Source organism: Eleutherodactylus coqui, chromosome 1 (genome assembly GCF_035609145.1).
Source record: "Eleutherodactylus coqui strain aEleCoq1 chromosome 1, aEleCoq1.hap1, whole genome shotgun sequence".
NCBI lineage: Eukaryota > Metazoa > Chordata > Amphibia > Anura > Eleutherodactylidae > Eleutherodactylus > Eleutherodactylus coqui.
Genome location: NC_089837.1, coordinates 398,748,024 through 398,769,638, shown reverse-complemented (window position 1 = coordinate 398,769,638; position 21,615 = coordinate 398,748,024). Strand labels below are relative to the sequence as shown.

The 21,615-nt window shown below is 43.2% G+C and overlaps 1 protein-coding gene across 1 annotated transcript in view; it reads right to left on the bottom strand.

The window, feature by feature from the left end:
• PCCA (propionyl-CoA carboxylase subunit alpha) overlaps positions 1 to 21,615 on the bottom strand; it is a 400,750-nt gene that overhangs the window by 111,262 nt on the left and 267,873 nt on the right. The window contains exon 19 of the mRNA XM_066580185.1: positions 15,911 to 16,013. Within this exon, the coding sequence (XP_066436282.1) occupies positions 15,911 to 16,013 (103 nt within the window). The remainder of the gene's footprint in view (positions 1 to 15,910; positions 16,014 to 21,615) is intronic.

Sequence of the window (21,615 nt, the reverse complement as noted above, 5' to 3'; positions counted from 1 at the left end):
ATTTTTTTCTGCGGGTCGGCACGGTTACAACGATACCAAAATTCTTATATTTTTTTTAGGTTTTTACAGTTTTTTGCAATAAAAAGCCTTTTTTTTTGGAAATCTTTTTTTTCTCTATAGCTGCATTCAAAGTCCTGTAACTTTTTTATTTTTCTATGTACGGAGCTCTATGAGTGCTTATTTTTTTGCGAGACGAGCTGTAGTTTTTATTGGCACCGTTTTGGGGAATGTACGGCTTTTTTGATCACTTTTATTGCATTTTTTGTGAGGCAAAATGCTAAAAATTAGCATTTTGCCTCTGTTTTTTTTTACGCTTTTTGCCGTACAAAATAAAAAGCCTGTTCAACTTTTTGTACACGTCGTTACGGACGCGTTAATACCCAATATGTGGGGTTTTAATTTTTTTTATGCTAATATTAGAAAAAGCATTAAAAAGGGTTTTTTTTACATTTTTCTTTTCTTTTTTTTTCTTTACACTATTTGAGTCCCTGTGAGGGACTTGCAGCACTATGCCTATGATCGCGGTCATAAGGCATGGCAGAGCTACTGCTCTGCCATGCCTTATCGCTTATACAGCGATCATAGGCATAGGCAATACAGGACGCCAGTGTCTGGCGTCCTGTTGCCATGGTGACAGGCCGGGCTCTCGCGATAACATCGCGAGAGCCGTCCGGAGACACAGAGGGAGCACGCTCCCTCTGTGAACTCTTTCCCTGCCGCGATCTACTTAGATCGCGGCAGGGAAGGGGTTAACCACGGGGGGCGCATCTCCGATGCCCCCCGCTGTTGCAGCGGGACGCCGGCTATGACTGACAGCCGGCTCCCGCTGCGGGATAGCGCTAGGTCAGTCATGATCTCGCGCTATCCCGATGACGTACCGCTACGTCATTTTGCGCGAAGTACTCGCCTCCCATGACGTACCGGTACGTCATGGAGCGGGAAGGGGTTAACTACCTGCGGGTGTCCAATGCATTCCTATGGGGCGCGGATCACGTGTGCGGGTGATCCGCTGCGGATTTTAAATGTTATTTTGCCGTGGACATGAGGCCTTACTTCTCTATATTTACCCTGAATATACAAAACATGGCACAGAAACTCATATGGCATAATTAATCACTAAGCATGATCCAAAGGGTACTACTATACCAGTACCTCAATAGAAAAGTGCAAGTGCAATGAAAACCCAGCAACTGGATACAGAAAAACTACTCATATATGACAAGTAATGACATAAAGGAGTATACAGACCAGGAGAACAGCTGCACCTCATGTACACTGAGCACTGGCTTTATCAGGGGACCCTTGATAGAATGAGTATTATACTATATTTGTATGAGCTCTATTCTATGTACATACGCCACGGTCATGTCTCATACAGCGAAGCTCCAACCGTGAAAGCATTCAACTGATGCATATCTCATTGTTATCTTAACCCCTTAGTGGCAGGACTGTATTTTTTTTGTTTAAGCACCAAGTGATTGTCATGATCGCATTGCAAAAGCCATAACCGGTTGACATAGCCATATGAGGGCTTGTTTTTTGGGAAAAGATGTATTTTTATTGGCACCACTGTAAGGTACATATATTGTATAACTTTTTTTGGGGGGTGGGGGGAGGGCTTGGGGTAGATGGAAAAACCCCAGAAACTCCTCCATTGTTTACGGATCCTGTTCTTACGGCGCTCACCATTCAGTAAAAATAACATGATAACTTTCTCATCTGGATCAGCACAGTTACTGTGATGCCAAACTTATGTAGATTTCTTTATTTTTTACTACTTTTGCACAATAAGCACACATCTTTAACCCCTTAAGGACATGGCCTATTTTCACCTTAAGGTCCAAGCCTTGTTTTTCAAATCTGTCATCTGTCACTTAATGTGGTAATAACCTTTGAATGCTTTAGCTTATCGATGTGATTCTGAGAATGTTTTTTCACGATGTATTGTACTTTGTTAGTGGAAAAATGTTATCTTTATTAACCCCTTAGTGACCACGCAATAGTCTTTTTACGTCCTGCCGTTGCAGGACGTGTATGGAGGGAGATAGCGCTACTATCTCTTTTCATACATCGCAGGTGTCAGCTGTTTATTACAGCTGACACCTGCAGGCAACACCCCCGTTCGGCCGCCCGGGACTGTTAATCCTTTAAAAGCCGCTGTCAAATCTGACAGCGCCATTTAAATCCCCCGAACGATGTTCGGGGGTCCCGTAGGCCCCCCCACGGTGAGATCGGGGGAGGCATATATTGATATTCTGCTGAACTCCAGCAGCATAGACGATTCCAGCAAACTCATTGGTGCACAGCTGTGCAAGGCCACCTCCTCGTGCACAGCTGTGTCACTTTATCCGCGTGCACGATGTGTATCCACGTGGTGTCCAACAACCAATGAGCTTGCTGCAATCGTCTATGCTACTGAAGTGCAGCGGAATATCAATATATGCTCGGGGGAGCAGTGCGAGTGTCATGGCAGCCGGGGTCCTTCTGAAAGACCCCAGGGCTGTCATGGCAGAATGCCTATCAAGCCATCCCTGTGGGGTGGCTTGATAGGCTGCCTGGCAGAATGCAGTATGATGTAATGCTGCAGCATTACATCATACTGCATAAGTGATCTAAACATAGCTAGTTGTGATCCCCCAGGAGGACTGAAAGAAAAAGTAAAAATAACAATAACGTTTTATTTTATTTTTTTTAAGTAATAAAAGTCCAAAAGAAAAAACTCTTTGCCATATTTACAATAAAAAATCTAAATAATAAAACAAAAATACATATTTGGTAACGCTGTGTTCGTAAAAGTCTGTTCAATCAAAGTAATGCATTATTTACTGCGCACGGTGAACGTCGTCCAAAAAAAAAAACCCGGCAGAAATGCACTTTTTTGGTCACACTGTTGCCAAGAAAAAATCTAATAAAAAGCAATCAAAAAGTCCTACGTGTTCCAAAATGGTACCAACGGAAACTGCAAGATGTACCGCACAAAATGAGCACTCACACAACTGTAATTAAATAAATAATAGTTAAATAATTAACTATAACTAAAATTAAATATCTGTAAAAAAATATATAAGTAGTACAGTAAAAAAAAAAAATATACAAGTTTGGTATCGTAGTAATCGTACTGACCCATAGAATAAAGTTATCATGTCATTTTTGTTGCAGTTTGTGCGCCGTAGAAACAAGACGCACTGAAAGATGGCAGAATGACGTTTTTTTCCCATTTCTCTCCACTTAGAATTTTTTTTAAGTTTTTCAGTACATTATATGGTACATTAAATAGTACTACTGAAATATACAACTTGTCCCACAAAAAACAAGACCTCATACAGCTACCTCGATGGATAATTAAAGGAGTTATGATTTTTTAAAAGGGGAGGAAAAAACGAAAATGGAAAAAGGCAAAAAAGTGTGGTCACTAAGGGGTTAAGAAATCTAAATTTAATAATAATTTGGAAAAATTCACAAATTTCCAACTACCGGTATGTTTTTTTCTCTTTGTAAGACAGATAGTCAAACTCCACAAATTCGTTAATAATCAACATTTCCCATAGGCCTACTTTATACTGCAATAGTTTAAGTGTTATTTTACTTTTTTAGGACTCCACAAAGTATATAAATTTAGCAGTAATTTTCCAAATTTACTAGCAAATGTGAAAAGCTGATTTTTTTTTAAAGGACCAATTCAGTTCAGACCTGGATTTTAAGAGCCTAAATATCAGAAATCCCCCATGAATCACCAAATTTAAAAAACTGCACCCTTCAAAGTATTTAAAATGGAATTTAGAAAATGTATTAACCCTTTAGGATGTTTTACAGGAATTAAAGAAAAATGCATCAGATATTAGAACATTTCCATTTTTTTTGCAGATTTTCAATTTAAAACCATTTTTTCCTATAACACAGCAGGAGTTAGCAAAACTCAGCATGTATTACCCAGATTCTGCAGTTTTCAAAAATGCCCCATTTGAGGACGGAATCTACGGTTTAGGCATATGGCAGGCAAAAAAAAGTCCATTTACACAAGGCCATTCTCGTTTTCGTGCGAGGTTTTGAAGGATAATCATCCCGTGTAACAGCATGCTGAAACTGAACAACTGGACGAGAATAATCCACTCATTCACTTTTAAGCAGCTTAAAATTCCAACATACTAACATACTGATCACAGTATACCTGCATTACACTAATATACTGATTACAATATACTTACACTACACTAATATACTGATCGTAGCTACACCTACACTACACTAATATACTGATCACAGCTACACCTACACTACACTAATATACTGATCGTAGCTACACCTACACTACACTAATATACTGATCACAGCTACACCTACACTACACTAATATACTGATCACAGCTACACCTACACTACACTAATATACTGATCACAATACACCTACACTACACTGGTATTGTTGTATTATGTCTCCACCGGAACTTTGGGGTGGATACATAATTCAGCTGGGTTGACATGCAGGTGACGCTCCCAGCTGGTGATTAGCTGTCCCTGCTGCCCTGCCATCTCCGACTCTGTGCTCTCATGTGGCGCTGTTGGCACTGTCCCGTTCAATGTCTGCCGTCGTGCGGCTGCAGCACAGACAGTATCTCCGCCAAAGTGCTCCAGTCCTCCACTGCTCAAACTCATCACCAGCAGCAACGCTCTGCTGGGCTGACAGTATATGTGGTGCGGTCCTCAGTCTCCCCGGCCATCAGTGATGTGTTCCGCTCCTCCATTGCAGTGAGTGAAGCCTGCCGCTGTCCTGCGCTAAGAGAATAAGGCGATTGGCAGCAGGGTCGGGGCACAAACTAAAGCGGTGTCCGGACGCAACATCAGATCATAGACCAACAGATGGCAGGGCAGCAGGGACAGCCAATGTACGGAACCAGTGACAGCAGCGGGTCTGCACGGCACGTCAGAGCGGAGAGCCGGAGATGGGAGACCAGCAGGGGTAGAAATTTCAGCGGGACAGTGACAAGTGCGGGGTCCGGTCAGCACATGAGAGCAGAGACACAGACACAGACATAGAAGGGCAGCAGGGACAGCCAATCACAAGCTGGGGGCGTCATCTGCATGTCAACCCAGCTGATTTATGTCTCCACCTCTGAGTTCCGGTGGAGACATAATACAACAATACCCACTACACTAACAAAGATCACTACAATCCCTCTTTCTTTAGACACAGGACTCTCTCTCTACAACCACTGATACACACTACGGTGCTTGCAGAGAGAGATCGCACTGTTAACAGTGCGAACTCGGGCTGCTGTACTGTGATTGGTCAGTGAGCGCTCACTGACCAATCACAGCAATTGCTGGGGCAGAACTGCTGTGATTGCTGCCCCGCCCGCAAGTAGTGATTGGCTGCCAAGTATAGCAATTGCTACGTCAGTGACACTTTAAACACAGGACGTAAGCTTACGTACAGTTGCGTGAAGTACCATGCACTAATGACTTAAAGGGGTTGTCCCGCGGCAGCAAGTGGGTCTATACACTTCTGTATGGCCATATTAATGCACTTTGTAATGTACATTGTGCATTAATTATGAGCCATACAGAAGTTATCAAAAGTTATTCACTTACCTGTTCCGTTGCTGGCGTCCTCGTCTCCATGGTTGCCGTCTAATTTTCGCCGTCTAATGGACAAATTAGACGCGCTTGCGCAGTCCGGGTCTTCTGCTTTTCTCAATGGGGCTCCATGTAGCTCCGCCCCGTCACGTGCCGATTCCAGCCAATCAGGAGGCTGGAATCGGCAATGGACCGCACAGAAGCCCTACGGTCCACCGAGGGAGAAGATGCCGGCGGCCATCTTCACCGGGTAAGTAAGAAGTCACCGGAGCGCGGGGATTCAGGTAAGCGCTGTCCGGTGTTCTTTTTTAACCCCTGCGTCGGGGTTGTCTCGCGCCGAACGGGGGGGGGGGGGGGGGGGGTTGAAAAAAAAAAACTAAACCGTTTCGGCGCGGGACAACCCCTTTAAGCTTTCGTCCTGTGGAGTTAAGGGGTTAAGAAAAACAATTGAATCTGCATCGCCACATTCTAACATTGATAGCATTGTTATATTTCTAGCGAGGTCTTGTTTTTTTGTGGGAAGAATTTGATTTTTTATTATGAAACCATGTGACTTTTGGATTACTTTTTATTGTGTTATTTGGAAAGCGAACAAAAGGAAAAATAACAATTCTGATGTTAGTTTTCAAAATTAATTTTAAGTTGTTCACCATGTGCGACAAATTAAATTTTTGTCCTTTGGGTCTTTTCGAAGGTGGTAATACCTATTATGTGCTGCTTTTTAAAAAAAATTCTTTTATTTTTTATCCATTTAAAAAGGGCTTCTGTGGGGAAAAATACATATTTTCTTTAAACTGGATTTTTTAAAAATCTTCAACTTTATTGAACTTTTTTTAAATATGCTATTGTTTAGTCCTTTAGGGAGACAAAGTTGCGATAGTTCGATCGCTAGGATAGTACACTGCATTACATATGTAGTGCATTCTACTAAGGCTGTGACAGCAGCCTATTAGACTCTGGCAGAGGCATGACCTAATAGGTAGAGTTACATGGCAGATATAGAGGCCTATTGTTACCTTGCAATCACTCAGTGGGATGTCAATGGATGCTGTAGTTGCTATTGGTTATGGCATGTAAGGGGTTAAACTTCCAGGATCTGAGATTTCACCTTCACATCTGGCAGTTAGAGCAGGAGCCTGGCTGTCAGTAGTCAGCCAATCCATTACCTTAAAAAGTTGTATGTGCAGATTAAAAACCCATTCGTGAGGATAGTAGATAGGCATATTGGCTGTCACTAAGGGGTTAAGAATTAGACTGATCATTGCACAGGGTTCTGTTTAGTGTGCCTGGGAACCAGTTAAAAGGAACTAATGCTCTCAGCAACCTAATTGGTTAGGGTTTGGACAATGCTCCTAAGCAGCTCTCTAGGCTCTCAGATCTGAGTACTACAAATGTAAAAGTTAGGGCTCCCACACACTTGCGGTTTTTTTTAACGCGATTGTCAATGGCACTTTCTAATGTTAAAAACGCAACGCAACTTACGTTTTTGGTGCATTGCATTTTTAATATTAGAAAGTCCCATTGACAACTGCGTTAAAAAATGCAAGTCCGTAAATAGTGAAACAGAAAGTACATTTTGTAGATCTATTACCAGGACCAGTAAATCGAAAGAGGACTTTGCTATATTCAAAGCTTGGTCCACAGATGTGGCTGTAAATAGGGCATGCTTGTTTGCATGTTAGGATCTTCAGTTTCAGTAAAGGACCAGAAACCTTTTGTGATTTTTTCAAAAGGAGCATTTGTCCACAATTTTAGGTTTCCTTTAACCTGCTGGCATTCCGCATTTGTTATTAATAATACTTTACACAAAGATTTCGATGTATGAAGTAGTTCTTGTGGCAATTCTTAATAACTCAAACAACAAGCTCATTGATTAGGATATGGAGGACTGGACTGAGGTGGATACATTTTGTCACATCACAGTCAGCACACAGTTAAGTACTTGCCAGCACACCTTTGTTTCTGTGGGTTCCATCCTGACTAGCCAGTGTAAACATCTCCTGTGCTTACTAGTCCAGGTTAATTAGTCCTGCAAGTGTCAGCAAGGTGTGGCTGGTGATTGGCATTTCTGTCAGCCAATCAGCTTCTCCCTCTTCCCTATAAGATCCAGCTCTTCCTTGCTGGGAGTTGCCAATGATTTTCAGTGCTCCCTGAGAAGTCAGCCTGCTCACAGCTCCTGTGTGTTTGGCTCCTGTGCTTGGGTTTGTTTGTTTGTCTGATAATCTACGGTTCTTGTCTCTCTCTATTTGTTCTTTCTTTACTAGTACTCTGGTTCCCCTCGGTCCCCCGTCCTCCTGGAAAAAAGTGGGGTCGTCCTTTTCGGGACGAGTGCTCTGCTGTGAGGTGGGTTCAGTCTGGGGGGTTCTGAGTGCCCGCTCTGTCCATAACCTCACTCTTCTGTTCTGCCTGCATATAGCCACCAGTATTCCTAGTTTTGCCTTCCGTTCTGGCTGCCCCCATACCCTGTTCCTGTTGGCAGTCCAGGACTAACGTAACACATTTTTGTTTAAAGTTCACTGATGGAGCAGATGCTTTGAAGTGACCAAATCCTGAAATATCACAAGCTACAGAACAAGAAGAGCCTCAAAGAAATCAACAAAGAGCCAAGATCCTAGTCTATAAAGCTTGGAGAGGTAATGATAATTGAACTGTTCCCCCCAGCAGGCAGAATGGTATAACCTCTAGCTAATGCTGTGCTGATGCATCCTCGGATAGATTTGAAAGTAAAAATTTCACTCTTAGGCCCCATGTACATAGGCGTACCAGTAAAACACTGTTTCTGCAGCATCTAAGCAGCGTTTCTGATGCCAGCTCTGCCGGCGGAGACCGCTTATGGGCAGCGAGTATACTGGACATGCACAGTGTGACTCTGACTTTTTTTTTTTCTTTTTTTTTTTAATTCCAGGGTTGCATATTAATCATCGCCCATATGCAATGGGCATGCACTGTGTGATATGCTGAGAAATAGATCATAATCTGATTTATCTTTGACGCGTATCTAAACGCAGTATTTACATGCTCATGTGCATGGATCGACCAAAGCCCATTGACTTTCATTGACTCCATTTACCACATATCACACATAATATGTGGTGAAAAAATGCTACATGAGGCCTTTAAAAGGTTCAGTCATTAGAAAAAGAAAAATTCTATACTCACCTATTCCTCCCCTCTACTTAAAGGGGTTGTCCCGCGGCAGCAAGTGGGTCTATACACTTCTGTATGGCCATATTAATGCACTTTGTAATATACATTGTGCATTAATTATGAGCCATACAGAAGTTATAAAAAGTTTTATACTTACCTGCTCCGTTGCTGGCGTCCTCGTCTCCCTGGTTTCGGACTAATTTTCGGCCTCTGATGGCCAAATTAGCCGCGCTTGCGCAGTCCGGGTCTTCTGCTTTCTTCTATGGAGCCTCTCGTGCAGGATGCCGGCTCCGTGTAGCTCCGCCCCATCACGTGCCGATTCCAGCCAATCAGGAGGCTGGAATCGGCAATGGACCGCACAGAAGAGCTGCGGTCCACGGAGGAAGAGGATCCCGGCGGCCATCTTCACCGGTAAGTATAGAAGTCACCGGAGCGCGGGGATTAAGGTAAGCGCTCCGGTAAGCTTTCTTTAGGTCCCTGCATCGGGGTTGTCTCGCGCCGAACGGCGTTTCGGCGCGGGACAACCCCGATAACTCATCTTCTACTGTCTCCTGCTGTCCAGGGCAGGGCAGGGGGGGGGGGGGGTTCACCTCACCTCTAGTTGTCTGATCCTTTTGCTTCTTGTGACGTTACGTGTATTCACAGGCAGTCTCCTTCCTACCCGGCAATGTACGCTACATCACTAGTTCACAGTCTAGCAGGGAGTGCCTAGCTATTGCAGAGACTGGGCATGTGCGTCTCTGCAATAGCAAACAATGTCTTTTGAGCAATAATCGTTGCGTATAAATGCTACTATCATTTGCTTTTCATCCGAACAATGATGTTTATTAGTTGAGTTAAAAAAAAAATCCATCGTTCGGCAGGGCAGTTGATAGCAGGGACTGAACACTGTGAATTTCCATGGGAGTGCTGATAACATCGTATTCAACTGCAGTCCCGCAACAGAACACAGGGGCTTTATGCAGAGAACAGACCACCTGCTGTTCTCTGAATAGAGATCAGGTAGGCTCATTTACATGCAAATTAAGGTAATAAGCTGCTAATGGGAATTACTGCCCATTAGCAGCTTATGCAAAATGATCGCTCAAACTGTCATTCTCCCTAACTTTTGAACGAATTTTGAGCGATCATGTTTTTTGTGTAAATAGGGCCTTAGTCAACACTATTTAGGGTTGAAATGGCGCCTATAGATCCAAATATGTTGTTACGTGGCCTTCATTTCAGTGCAACCAATTAATCAATTACTATGCATTGTATGTATGCATACCTCATTCATATGCAACAAAATGTTTAAAACACGTGATGAAGATGCACTGGAATCTAAAGTAAGGATGTGTCACAGCATGCTGCCGCTGCTCACCTTCTGCTGGGGCTGCGGTCAGGCATTGCTGCCATTTGCGCTGTGCATGCCTCTCATCTTCTCGCTCCCAAGCTTCTGCCCATAGGGCTTGTGCACCTAGCTTCTTAAAGAGCCAGTATGCGCTCCCATTACTTGTCCATCTTCAAACCGATTCCTTGCTATTTTAGGCATCGACCCCCTAGGGTGGTCGCCTAAGCAATTTAGTTTCATCCTGCCATTTGTGACAAAGCCCTGTTTGTGTGTTCTGGTTTTGACCCTTGTCTGTGTACCAACTATCCCCATTTCTATATACCCTGACCTTAGCTTTGTCTGCTGCTTGCCCTTATAGCCTGGACCACATTTACGCACATGTGCTGCCAGCCCTGAACTCTAGCCTGTCTACTACGTGTCAGTTCAAATCTTCAGGTACTGTCTTGGCCTAGTGCAGCATCAGCAGCCACACAACCAATTCTATGTGTGTAATGGCCTGGGGACCCCAAAGCAAAGCCGGCATCCCACTTGTAGGTGCTGCCACTTCAGCTAGCCCAAGCATTATTGGTGTGTGGTAAGATAGATTCACATCTACCTGTCTAACAGGATGTAATATCAACAATATCAAGGCGCACAAAAGAACGGCAGGCTTAAATTCTCCTCCAAAAATGTAAAAAGTTATCATTAAGAAGTCAAATAATGGCAAATACCCAGACTAAAACACAGCCAGGTTTAGAGGGCACAGCACTCCACAAATGACAGAGGAGAGGCAGTAGGCTTAGCCAATAAAGCGCTGTAGTTGCAGACTGTACTCTGGTTTCACCTCCATTTCTTCAACTAAGGTAGGTAAAGTCCCCCGATACATGCACCACGTCCTGAATGACTCCTAGGGTGACGTCACACCGTGACATTTTCTTGGCAGACTGTTTTTGCGGGGTGGTTTGCCATTGCCTTCCCCAGTCATCTTTACCCCCCAGCAAGCTCATTTTACCGACCTCGGAAGGATGGAAGGCTGAGTCAACCTTGAGCCGACTACCTGAACCATGTGGGGATTGAATTTACAACGTTCAGGTCGTGAGCAAGAGTTTATGACTGCATTTCTGCTGCCATAACACTCTGTGCCACACGAGGCTCTGTTTCAAAACTAAACCCTTGTACTATTGCCTGTGTCATTCTCCTGTACTTGCAGCAGGGTTAGCGGCCAGCATTTTCTGCAGCTACAGCAAGACACACAGCCAGAAACTCCACCAGCTGGCTTCTGACCAAGCGGCCAACACATTCAGTTAGACAATAATCCAACCTCTCCAGGGCTGGACAGCTGTTGAGGCAAGTTGCTGTGGCTTCATTTGCATCCTGTATATGACACAGGTGGTGGAGTAGGCATCTCTAAAAGGTCCAGACAGAATTATTTGCCAGTCACAGTCAGCTACAAATGTGCAGACAAGAGACACTGAATTAATTGCATGACTACCAGATGTAGGCAGTACCTGAGGCCCCATAAGTAGTAGGTTGACCACCACTGATCTAAACCAAATAACTAAAAGTTGGATAAGTTTCTAGAATAGGAAAGGTTTGACAAGCTATTTTTAGAGATAAATACTATATAGCAGGCCTTCCGTGCAATGAACATAACTAAAGTACACTAGAGGCTAATTACCTATGCAATACAATTATAAATCATGATCAGAATCTAAAAGTTTAATATTTGTACACAAAGTAGACAAAGAATATACAAAATTAGTGCAAATATAGATGGGAATTTATGCTGTTAAAAAAAGCAAATTTTCTGAAGTAAAATAGTCACAAATTTCAGAAGCCATATTTGAAAAAACAACCTCCTTAGGCCGGGCCCATACAGCCGTATGCGGAATCCACTTGGGAAGGCCCGCAGTGGATCCCAGCTGTGAGCTCAGCCGTGACCCTACGTACGGCCGCGTATGACCATGTACTCACACAGGCGGTCATGCGCAGTACACCTTTTTTTCATTTATATTTCCCGCTCCGTTTTCTACCGACAACGTGCTTATCCGCAGCCCGTACACAATGTAATTTGGGTATGTCTGCGACCATAGAGCACAATGCTGCATCTCAGGCAGCTCTGTATCCTCCCTCCCATATGTCCCATGAATGCTAAACCACACTCCCTAAACGCAGGATCATTTTGCTCCAATCACCATGTGTACAGCAATAGGAGAGAACAAACTTTATTAGCCCAGTTTATACTCTAGTGGCCAGCTTACAATTAGAATAAAGTAGTCTCGACTTCCTAAAATAACAGTCTGCTGATCTGATTGGTCTGCATAGCACTTGCGCTATTAGACTAATCTCAGACCACCAGATAACAAGCTCTATCCTCCACACGCATTGAATGAAGCTATTGTGCATGCGCAGGTGCTCTGAGACCTTATTCAGAATGCGCATGCACAGTGTTATAAATCTGGCCCCCACTGTCGCTCCCCATGCATTAGAGGGCTTATGTTGTCCACGCTGTCTATGTTGTACCAATTGTCCCACCTGCATGAAAATTTAGATAGCCCCTGCCATCAATCCCAGACGGATGAGGGTGAAAGCTGCAGATGCCGGCTGCCATGTACGCAGCGTCAGCGAAACCTGCTGAATCGCCAATGAATCGCATTATGTGAGCAGCTTTCAGAAAGCAGCATTACGGCAAGTAACATAATAAAAGCATATTGAGAATAAAAGCATATTTTTAATACCACTAGAGAATGTAAAAACAGTCCTAGAAAACTCCTTTACCAGCCTAAATTCCGTAGTGTACTCTGACAAATTGTGGATTCTGGTACTAAATGCTCCCTTTAGAACAAAGCTTGGGTTTCTCAATAATAACAGTTGTACAAACAAAGAGAAAGAAACATCAAAAAGCTACAAGACAGGCAAACCTAAACACCCCTTTTCTTTGAAGGGACCCGTTTGAAGACAGGCGTTTTTCCTTATTGGTGGGTGAAATAAGAATTCGGCATTGAGAATTGGACCGCCAGTCCCTGTGAAAGACTAATTAAATCCATGTGAAGATCTGTGCATGAAACACCTTCACACATTAAAGCAGAAGCTACTAGTTAGTCTTTGAGCAGGCTGTAGCAAAACATTTAGTCACAGATGATGCACTTTCACACCACAGAATGATTTTGCAATGTTGCAAGCAAAACCCCAAAAGGGTAAAAAAAAAGGTTCCATACACCACAACAATTAATCTACAGTTCTGCCGCAGCGTTCTCATCATCTCAATAAGTAACAGTACATTGCAGAAACAACGCTGCCTCATTTTTTACATGTAATTATTTTTTTCTTATAACAGGGATATTAGAAATAGCCGACCTCTTGAATGTTTACACCCAAATTAAAAAAAATAAAGCATATTTACCTCCCGATAACTACATATATACATGTTTGATCGTGGAAGTTATGCAGCACAAAAACGTGGAGAATATCCATTTACATATTGTAACGTAAAGAAGCACCCCATGACGGAATCAGGGACTTCTGCTATAAAGAATACACTTGTGCAGCTTGTACCCTCCATGCCGTGTATTCTGCACTTTTCTTCTGGCCTCCAGGTCACATGACTAGCACTGACAATGCTCAGTGTCCTACAGTTAATGGAGCAGATTTAAGACACTGTGTAAAAGAAAAACAGTCTTTGTTGTCCATAGCACCCAATCACAGTGCAGCTTTCTATTTTGTATCTGAACTTGATTGGTTGCTATGGGCAAGAAAGACAGTTTCTTTTACACAGGTGTCATAAAATAGCCCCATTACCTGTAAAAGCCCGTTTACACACAAAGACAATCTTTCAAATGATTAAAAGATTGACAGCTTTAGCGATCATTTTGCATACAGTGTTAATGGACACTAATGTCCATTAACTCTTTATTAGCTTCATTTGTGTGTAAAAGGGCCTCTGAGAGCGGTTTGCAGAGCACAGCATGTGGTCTGAGCTCTGCACACAGCACCTTTGTTCTCACACAGGCTGTTGGCAGAATACAATGTAATCCCCGATTCCCATGGAGAACACAACGTGCGGTCACCATTATCTTCTCTCCGAATGAAGAAGGATTTTAAGCTCACCTTAAAATCATTGTTCAGCCGAAAAGTAAACGATGGCAGCGTTTACACGCAATGATGATCACTCATCTGCTGCTGTTTGACAGAATTTTGAGCGATAATCATTGCGAGTAAATGGGCCTTTAGACACAGAGCGTTGTCAGAGTGCTGTTGATGTGACTTGAAGGCGGGAAGAAAAGTACAGAAAACACAGGCTGGAAGGGATGGATTTTTCACAGCAGAGGTCATTGATATTGTGATGGATTGGCTAATGCCCTAATAAAGACCAGAGTGTTTCTTCAACAGTTTCACACATTAGGAAAACATTTTTATGCATCATTAATTTCTGTGAATAAATATTTAAAGCATAACTAAATTTTCAATAAACCTTTGACACGTCATTGTAATGTATGCAGTTTTTATTGGTGGGGATTCAGGTACTGAGACCCCCAAAGATCACTCAAAGAAACAAAGGGGCAGAGAAAGCTCAGAAACCTTAAGCATTATGCCCGATCGCCTCTATTTGGGTCTCCTATGAGCGCTGTATGGTCTCAACAGAGAGTCTATGAATCCGTACACTGCTTGCTCTTCACAGGGGCACAGAACTCAGGACTTCTGCCCCTTCACTTTAGCAAACAGCGGGGACCCCCCACTGTTCAAAACGTCTGACTTGTTACTATGAAAAGGTTTGATGATAGCTTAGTTAAACTTTAAATATTGATTGCATTGGGATTAAATGGTCAAAATTGGTGCTAACATGTGGTCATCACCCACAATGGAATCCGCTCTATTTCTTCAATACCCTTACGGCTTATTTGGAATTTTGAAGTCAAGTCAAACTTTTCACAATTTCTGCAAAACCACAAATGCTGCCTTTTTTAAAAAAAATCCCAGCAATACTATATCAATCTGGAATAGTTTTGTGATAAAAACTGTAACTTGACTGCAACATCTAAATAAACTCCTGTGGGGTAAATCCTTCTCTTTAGTGGTTTTCCAGTCACTAATTTAAAGGGCTTAATCGTTACTTTACTAATGACGACCTATCCTTAGGATAGGTCATCAGTATCAGACCTGTAAGTCTGACTTACAACACCCCTGCAGATCAGATGCTTGAAGGGGTCACAATGCTTAGGCACCTGCAGTGGTCTCTTCATTGTAAATCAGACATAGCACAGTTGATTGTGTAGTGGCTGTACCTGGTATTGCAGCTTAATCCCTCAATCCCATTCACTTGAATAAGACTGAGCTGTAAGAAGGCCATGTGAATCATGAATGTGATATCACAAGCCAAAGAAGAGGCTGCAGCGCTCACTTGAGTGCCATGGTCCCTTGAAACAACCGATTGGCAGGGGGGCTAAAAGTCAAAATGCTACCAATCTGATATTGATGGCCTATCCTTGGCATGGGTCATCAATAGTTAAATCCTGGAAATCCCTTTCAATAGTAGCAACGTATGAAAAATGTATCAACAGGAACATAGGAGCTCAGCTGCTTCGAATGGACACAAGCTTGTTGACAGTTATGCTTCTTGCTGCTGGAAACAGTGTAACTATGTGTTATAATACAGAGTATAATTTAAAACCAACACAAGAGAAGAAACACTGTACAATGTAGTTAAAAAAAACTTGAAGTATAATCCATAAAAAAACTTTTTATGGATTATACTTCAATATAAACTGTAAATTGCTTTCATCTGAGTAAACACATCCCAATTTACGTAGAAATAGTCAAGTATGTTCTTAACACCGTTAATCTGAAACACTACAACTATGTAATGGTTTCTGACATACTTACAGAAAAATGATCCTTCAACTTTTTAACAACAACAGAGTGGGCAGTACCATCCAGGAAAACACAGAGGTCACAGCTCTTCTCCTCATTCTTAGCTACTGGAACTCTGAAACCACAAGACAGTAGTGTTGTATTAAAAACTAATTCCAAGGTCAATTTGCGGTCTCAAAAGGATTAACCAAAATTTGTTTTCAAAAGACATTAAATCAGCCCAAATCAAACTCTTTGACTAGCAGTTTTTGCCATAAAAACAAAAGGGAGATAATAGATCCGCTTAAAGGGGTTCTATCAGCAAGAAGAAAAAAAATGTATACTCACCTGTGCCTTACTGGGCCATTCACCACAAACCGGATGCTCTCCTGATGTCCCTCTGGCAGCCTTCCTGTCACAGTGAAGAAGCTGGCAAAGTGCCAGCTTCCACCACTGCTCCAACCACTGCTGGACAGCGAGTACTGCCAGCTGGGTCAGTGGTCGAAATGTCACAAGTGACGCATCGCCCACTGATTGGCCAGGCCACATCTAACCTCTGACGTCCTCGGAGAGTCGACGGCGAGTGCGCATGCGTCCTCCTTCCCAGCGGGCGCACTCGCCGTCGACTCTACGAGGACGTCAGAGGTTAGATGCGGCCAGGTCGGCGTCAATGCGCAGATGCCGCTGGGAGATGACCCCTCATGTAATAGCTAAACAACGGAGGGAAGAAATACAACAGGATTAGGTAAGTTTACTTTGTTTTTTTTAACTCTTCTCTTTTTACAGGTTAGACTGTACAGGGATGCAGGGCAGGATGCAGGGGAGTATAAATTCTTTTATTTTGCTGACAGAACCCCTTTAATGATCAAGCACAAAACTCCACAAGATATTGTCATTGGAAATATACAGTATTCTTTGTTTAAAAAAAAAGCACCTAGACGGAGTTGTCGTTCTGCTGCAAAACTCACAGTTACATGCGAATGATTAGAGTTGTGGCGTGGTTAGATGAACGGTCTTGCCACCTGAGGCCCTAAAATTGGTTCCACCCTTGGCCTATAAAAAGGCTTTTGGAGGCCACTTGTGCAGAGTGGACCTCTTTTTCTGTTTGTGTAGATCTTGTAAACCACTAGACGCCTCTAAGATACAATGAAAGAAATTTAGCCCAGTTAAAGAAGTTGGAGAGGGGGTACATTATTGGAATGCGAGAAGCGGGATGGTTGTATTGACAAATTGCCTGCCATCGGGGGCCGTTCCGACCAGTTTTTTAGGAGGTGTTGGGACCAGTGAGGGCATGCACACTAGGCGACCGGGCTCAATACGCCTTTGACAGACCACCAGTAAAGAGGATCATCTAATCATCCAACAAGCATGAGCAGCTCCAACTGTTTAGTTATCCGCCATCCAGCGAAAGGTGGCTCCATCATTACAGGCCCCTGTGTCTGTCAGAACTATTTCCAGGCACTGGGATAAAAGACATTTGATCTCACAATGCTCATTACGTGTAAGCTTTTGACAGCCACTGTCGCCTCAATCTGCAGCGGTGCTGTACGATGAAACTGGACTGCTATGAAGTGGAACCAGTTTATCTTCAACAACGAATCAAAGTTTTGTTTGGACACGGATGATGGCCGTGTTCGTGTCTGGAGACACAGGGTTGAGCACTTTATTCCTGACTTTGCTGAGGAGCAGCGCACTGCCCCCCACTGCTGGTGTGATGGTCTGGGAGGCTATTGCACACAACAGTCAGTCACCCCTAGCAGTGGTACGAGGGACAATGACAGCTCAGCGATATGTTCAGGACATCCTGCAGCCACGTGTGTTCCTCTCATGGGAGGGCTTCCAAGAGACATTTTCCAGCAGGATAATGCTCGGCCGCACACAGCAAAGGGGGGGGTGGGGGGTGTCACAGGAATTCCTCCATAACATTGCCACACTTCCATGGCTGCTTAGTAGCCAGATTTATTGCCAGTAGAACAAGTCTGAGGCCATCTGGGACGCCAACTTCAACAGCCTACGAGTTGGCACATACTAGAGGCTCAGTTACAGCAAATGTGTACAGATATGCTGCAGAACACCGTACAGAACCTGTATGTCTCCATGCCCACCCGTATCACATCTTGTATCCAAGCTAGAGGCGGTACAACAGGGTACTAGAGCCTCCATGCCCGCCTGTATCACATCTTGCATCCAAGCTAGAGGCGGTACAACAGGATACTAGAGCCTCCATGCCCATCCGTACCACATCTTGCATCCAAGCTAGAGGCGGTACAACAGGGTACTAGAGCCTCCATGCCCGCCTGTATCACATCTTGTATCCAAGCTAGAGGCGGTACAACAGGGTACTAGAGCCTTTTTTCAAGTGTTTAGCTTCCCGTAATAAATTATTCTTTGCTCTGATATTGTAATCCCTTATATTGAGGTTACAATCACACATAGAAAGTTTTATTAGTTTCCGACAACTCCTTTTAGGTGCGTGATTTTTTTTTTACAGTGAGTGTATGCCATTTAACACTTCTGCAGAAATACAGTATATATTAAAATTACAAGTACATCAAACTCACAATTAAGGAGCACCATTGTAAAGCCATACCTTCATACAAATCCCCTGAAAGGACGACTATTAATTGATCAATAAACAGATTGCACATCCTGGACCAGTAGTGAGATAAAGTGTTATGTACTACTACTACTGGACATTGTGTGAAAGTGTATGTAGATGTAAATGGAATTACCAAATGAACTGCAGATAAATTGCTAGGAACACTTCTAATCACTGTTTTGACAAGTGGGTCTAGTAGAAAGTTCATAGTATCCATGACAACCCTTTAAGACATGAGAGTTGTGTATGAGACACCTGCTGGGGCTTGCATAAAGGTGTCTGTGAAGTATTTTGATTGGATAATGTCAGTCATCTGTCGTCCGTGTCCTCTTATGTGCAGATGTGACTACATAGTGACACCTCTTAGCACCTCTCCTGGATTAGAAAGGTTGAGAATTACTTCTGGGTAAAATGCTGAAAGTATTTGCTGAGGACACACACCTTAGAAGAACGAATAAATCCTCAGCTAAATAGCTACTCCTTCAGCTTTCACTACTGAATGACAATTTCTAATAATCAGTAGTCACAGAAAGATGCTTTTATTTCCTTGTCTATCCACTGGAAATATAGATCGACCCCATCCTCCACGAGCAGAAGATTCTTCCAGAGGAACACAATAAACTAATATAATCCACTGATCTCAAGGTGAAAAAATGTATTTCAGCAAAAATACACTGCAGCTAATGCAGAGCGTCTCACTGCTGAGAAAGTTTAGCTAAATAATACAATTAAAGGGGTTTTCAATTTAAAGACATTTATCCACAATCCAGAAGATGGGGGATAAATCTATGATCACTGGAGTCCACTGCTAGGACCCCCAACGACACTGAGACCGGCACATACGAATACTCCATGTAAATGCAGCAGTAGTGCACTAGCATGATCACTGCTTCATTAGCTTAGGGGACACAGGAAGATTGCTGCACACATGGATCCTGGACTCCCTCTTAAAGAGCCAGTGCACACACTCTGCTTTCCAAGCCTCAACCAATTTTGACAAGTTGTGAGCTTTTTAGGGCTACTTTGCCACCAGCATCGGCCTGAGCAAACTGTAACGCAGCGGATGTGGATCCGCTGTGCCTCTAAATTGATTTGACTTGGGGATAGATCTAGAGGCAGCATCTGGGGTTCCCAGTATTCACACTTAAACCCCACCAATCAGAATCTAGCCTTGGTTGGGGGCTCCCCCAGACCATTAGGTCACAAAGAATCTCACTTAAGAGGCAGCTGACACACTTGGTTTGATTTTTCTATCCAAAATGCAGTACCAAAGGGTGTAGACCGAGGAACAAGCCAAGGTCAGGGCACGTGGATACCCTCTGTAAAAGAAAACCATGCCTAGGGTCAGGGCAGACAGAAGAATGTGTAGTCAGATAAAAAGCCAAGGTCAGAAATAGAGAAGTTATGAAAGCTGCAAAGCTCAGGCACAAATCAAATATGAGGCGATCAGGCAGGAACACACTTACATCTTTACACAATATGGAGATTGATTGTTCAGGCACTTAATGGTGGGCATAGTAGCCCTAAGCAGCCCAGGGTGTGTCAGGATAGGTTGGGACTAGAAAGCTGGAAGCCAGTGCTGGATCTTTAGGGGGCGGGCTGAACGCGCATACCCTATAGGAACCAGGAAACTGACAAGAGATGCAGGATTTGCCACTGATGACTCTGGATGTAGGGAATGCTGTTGGCCATGACCAACAGCTGTACCAGTCTAAATTAGGAAAAACCCTTTAAATGAACCTTTTCACATATTAAAAAGCAACTATTATATGTACATTGTTTTGTATTTTCTTTTAATTATAGGGTTTATTGTCAGGATATGTATGCATTAGCAGCATAGCAGAAAGGATTTACTTAATACTCCTTCAGACCAGTGAGAAGTTAGGGGTTTTGACTCAGAGTACCTACCACTCCTCTGCCCAGTGCTGTCAAATTTGTAGTGGAATGCAAGAAGTCTTGATGACATCTTACATTACTAATCTAATGTACTGTACCTTATGGGTCATGTACAATATATGAAAGGAGGCCCCAAAGGTTCAGTGCATTCGATCACTGCAAAGCACAGAAGCCCTTTCTGAATACCACCCAGAGTCAGACCACAGTGCTACATGAACACCCAATATTAGAATAGACACTAGAACCTGGGTTATAGCTCAGTGATATGTTCTGAGATTATTTCACAAACTGCTTTCTATTGGGCGAGGGTATGTTATACCACTTTTCTGTAGTATGGATAGTATAGGAGACTGTATTTCTTCATATAAAGATATACTGTAAAAAAGTATAGTGAATGGTATCTATATATATCTATATACCATATATACTCGAGTATAAACCAAGTTTTTGAGCACATTTTTGACACTCTCGGCTTATACTCGGGTGAGGTAAAAAAAACGCAATACTCACCTCCCAGCCGGCATCTGTGTCCCCGGCGTGATGCTCTTCCCGGGCAGTGTGGCAAGCTGCTTCAGACTTCTCCCCGATGTCATCTCCCTGGCTTGGTTTCGAATTCCCCTGCCACCAGAGGAGGAAGTGCTATGATTGGATAGAGTGCCAGCCAATCACAGCCAGCGCTCAATCATTCACAGCTCTTCAGTGAATGACATCACTGAATTGCTGTGATTGGTTTATCAAGCGCCAGGTGTGATTGGGTGGTGCTCAATCCAATCACAGCGCTTCCTCACACAGTGCTGATGGTATGTAATTCAAAGCTGAGCCAGGAAGAGGACAGCAGGGAGAAGTCTGAAGCAGCTGGCTGCACCGCTGGGGAGAGCATCGCGCCAGGGACACAGATGCCAGCTGGGAGGTGAGTATTGTTTTATTTTTAACCTAGTATATACTCTAGTATAGCTAGGCTTATAGACGAGTTAATAAGTTTTACCAGTTTTTTGTGGTAAAACTTATTGACTCGGCTTATACTCGGGTCGGGTAATACTGGAGTATATATGGTATATAGTCAAAAGTCCTCACTGACTGTATGACATCGGAAAGTTAGAGAATTAATGGCAAGTAAATCAAACGTGAAATTTGGCACAACCATTCGTTAGGTCCTAAATAGGAAAAGTAAAGGGGTCACAACTCTATTATTCAATCTCAAGTGCAAAGGTAAGTGCACCCCTATATTATGTAACGTCCCGGT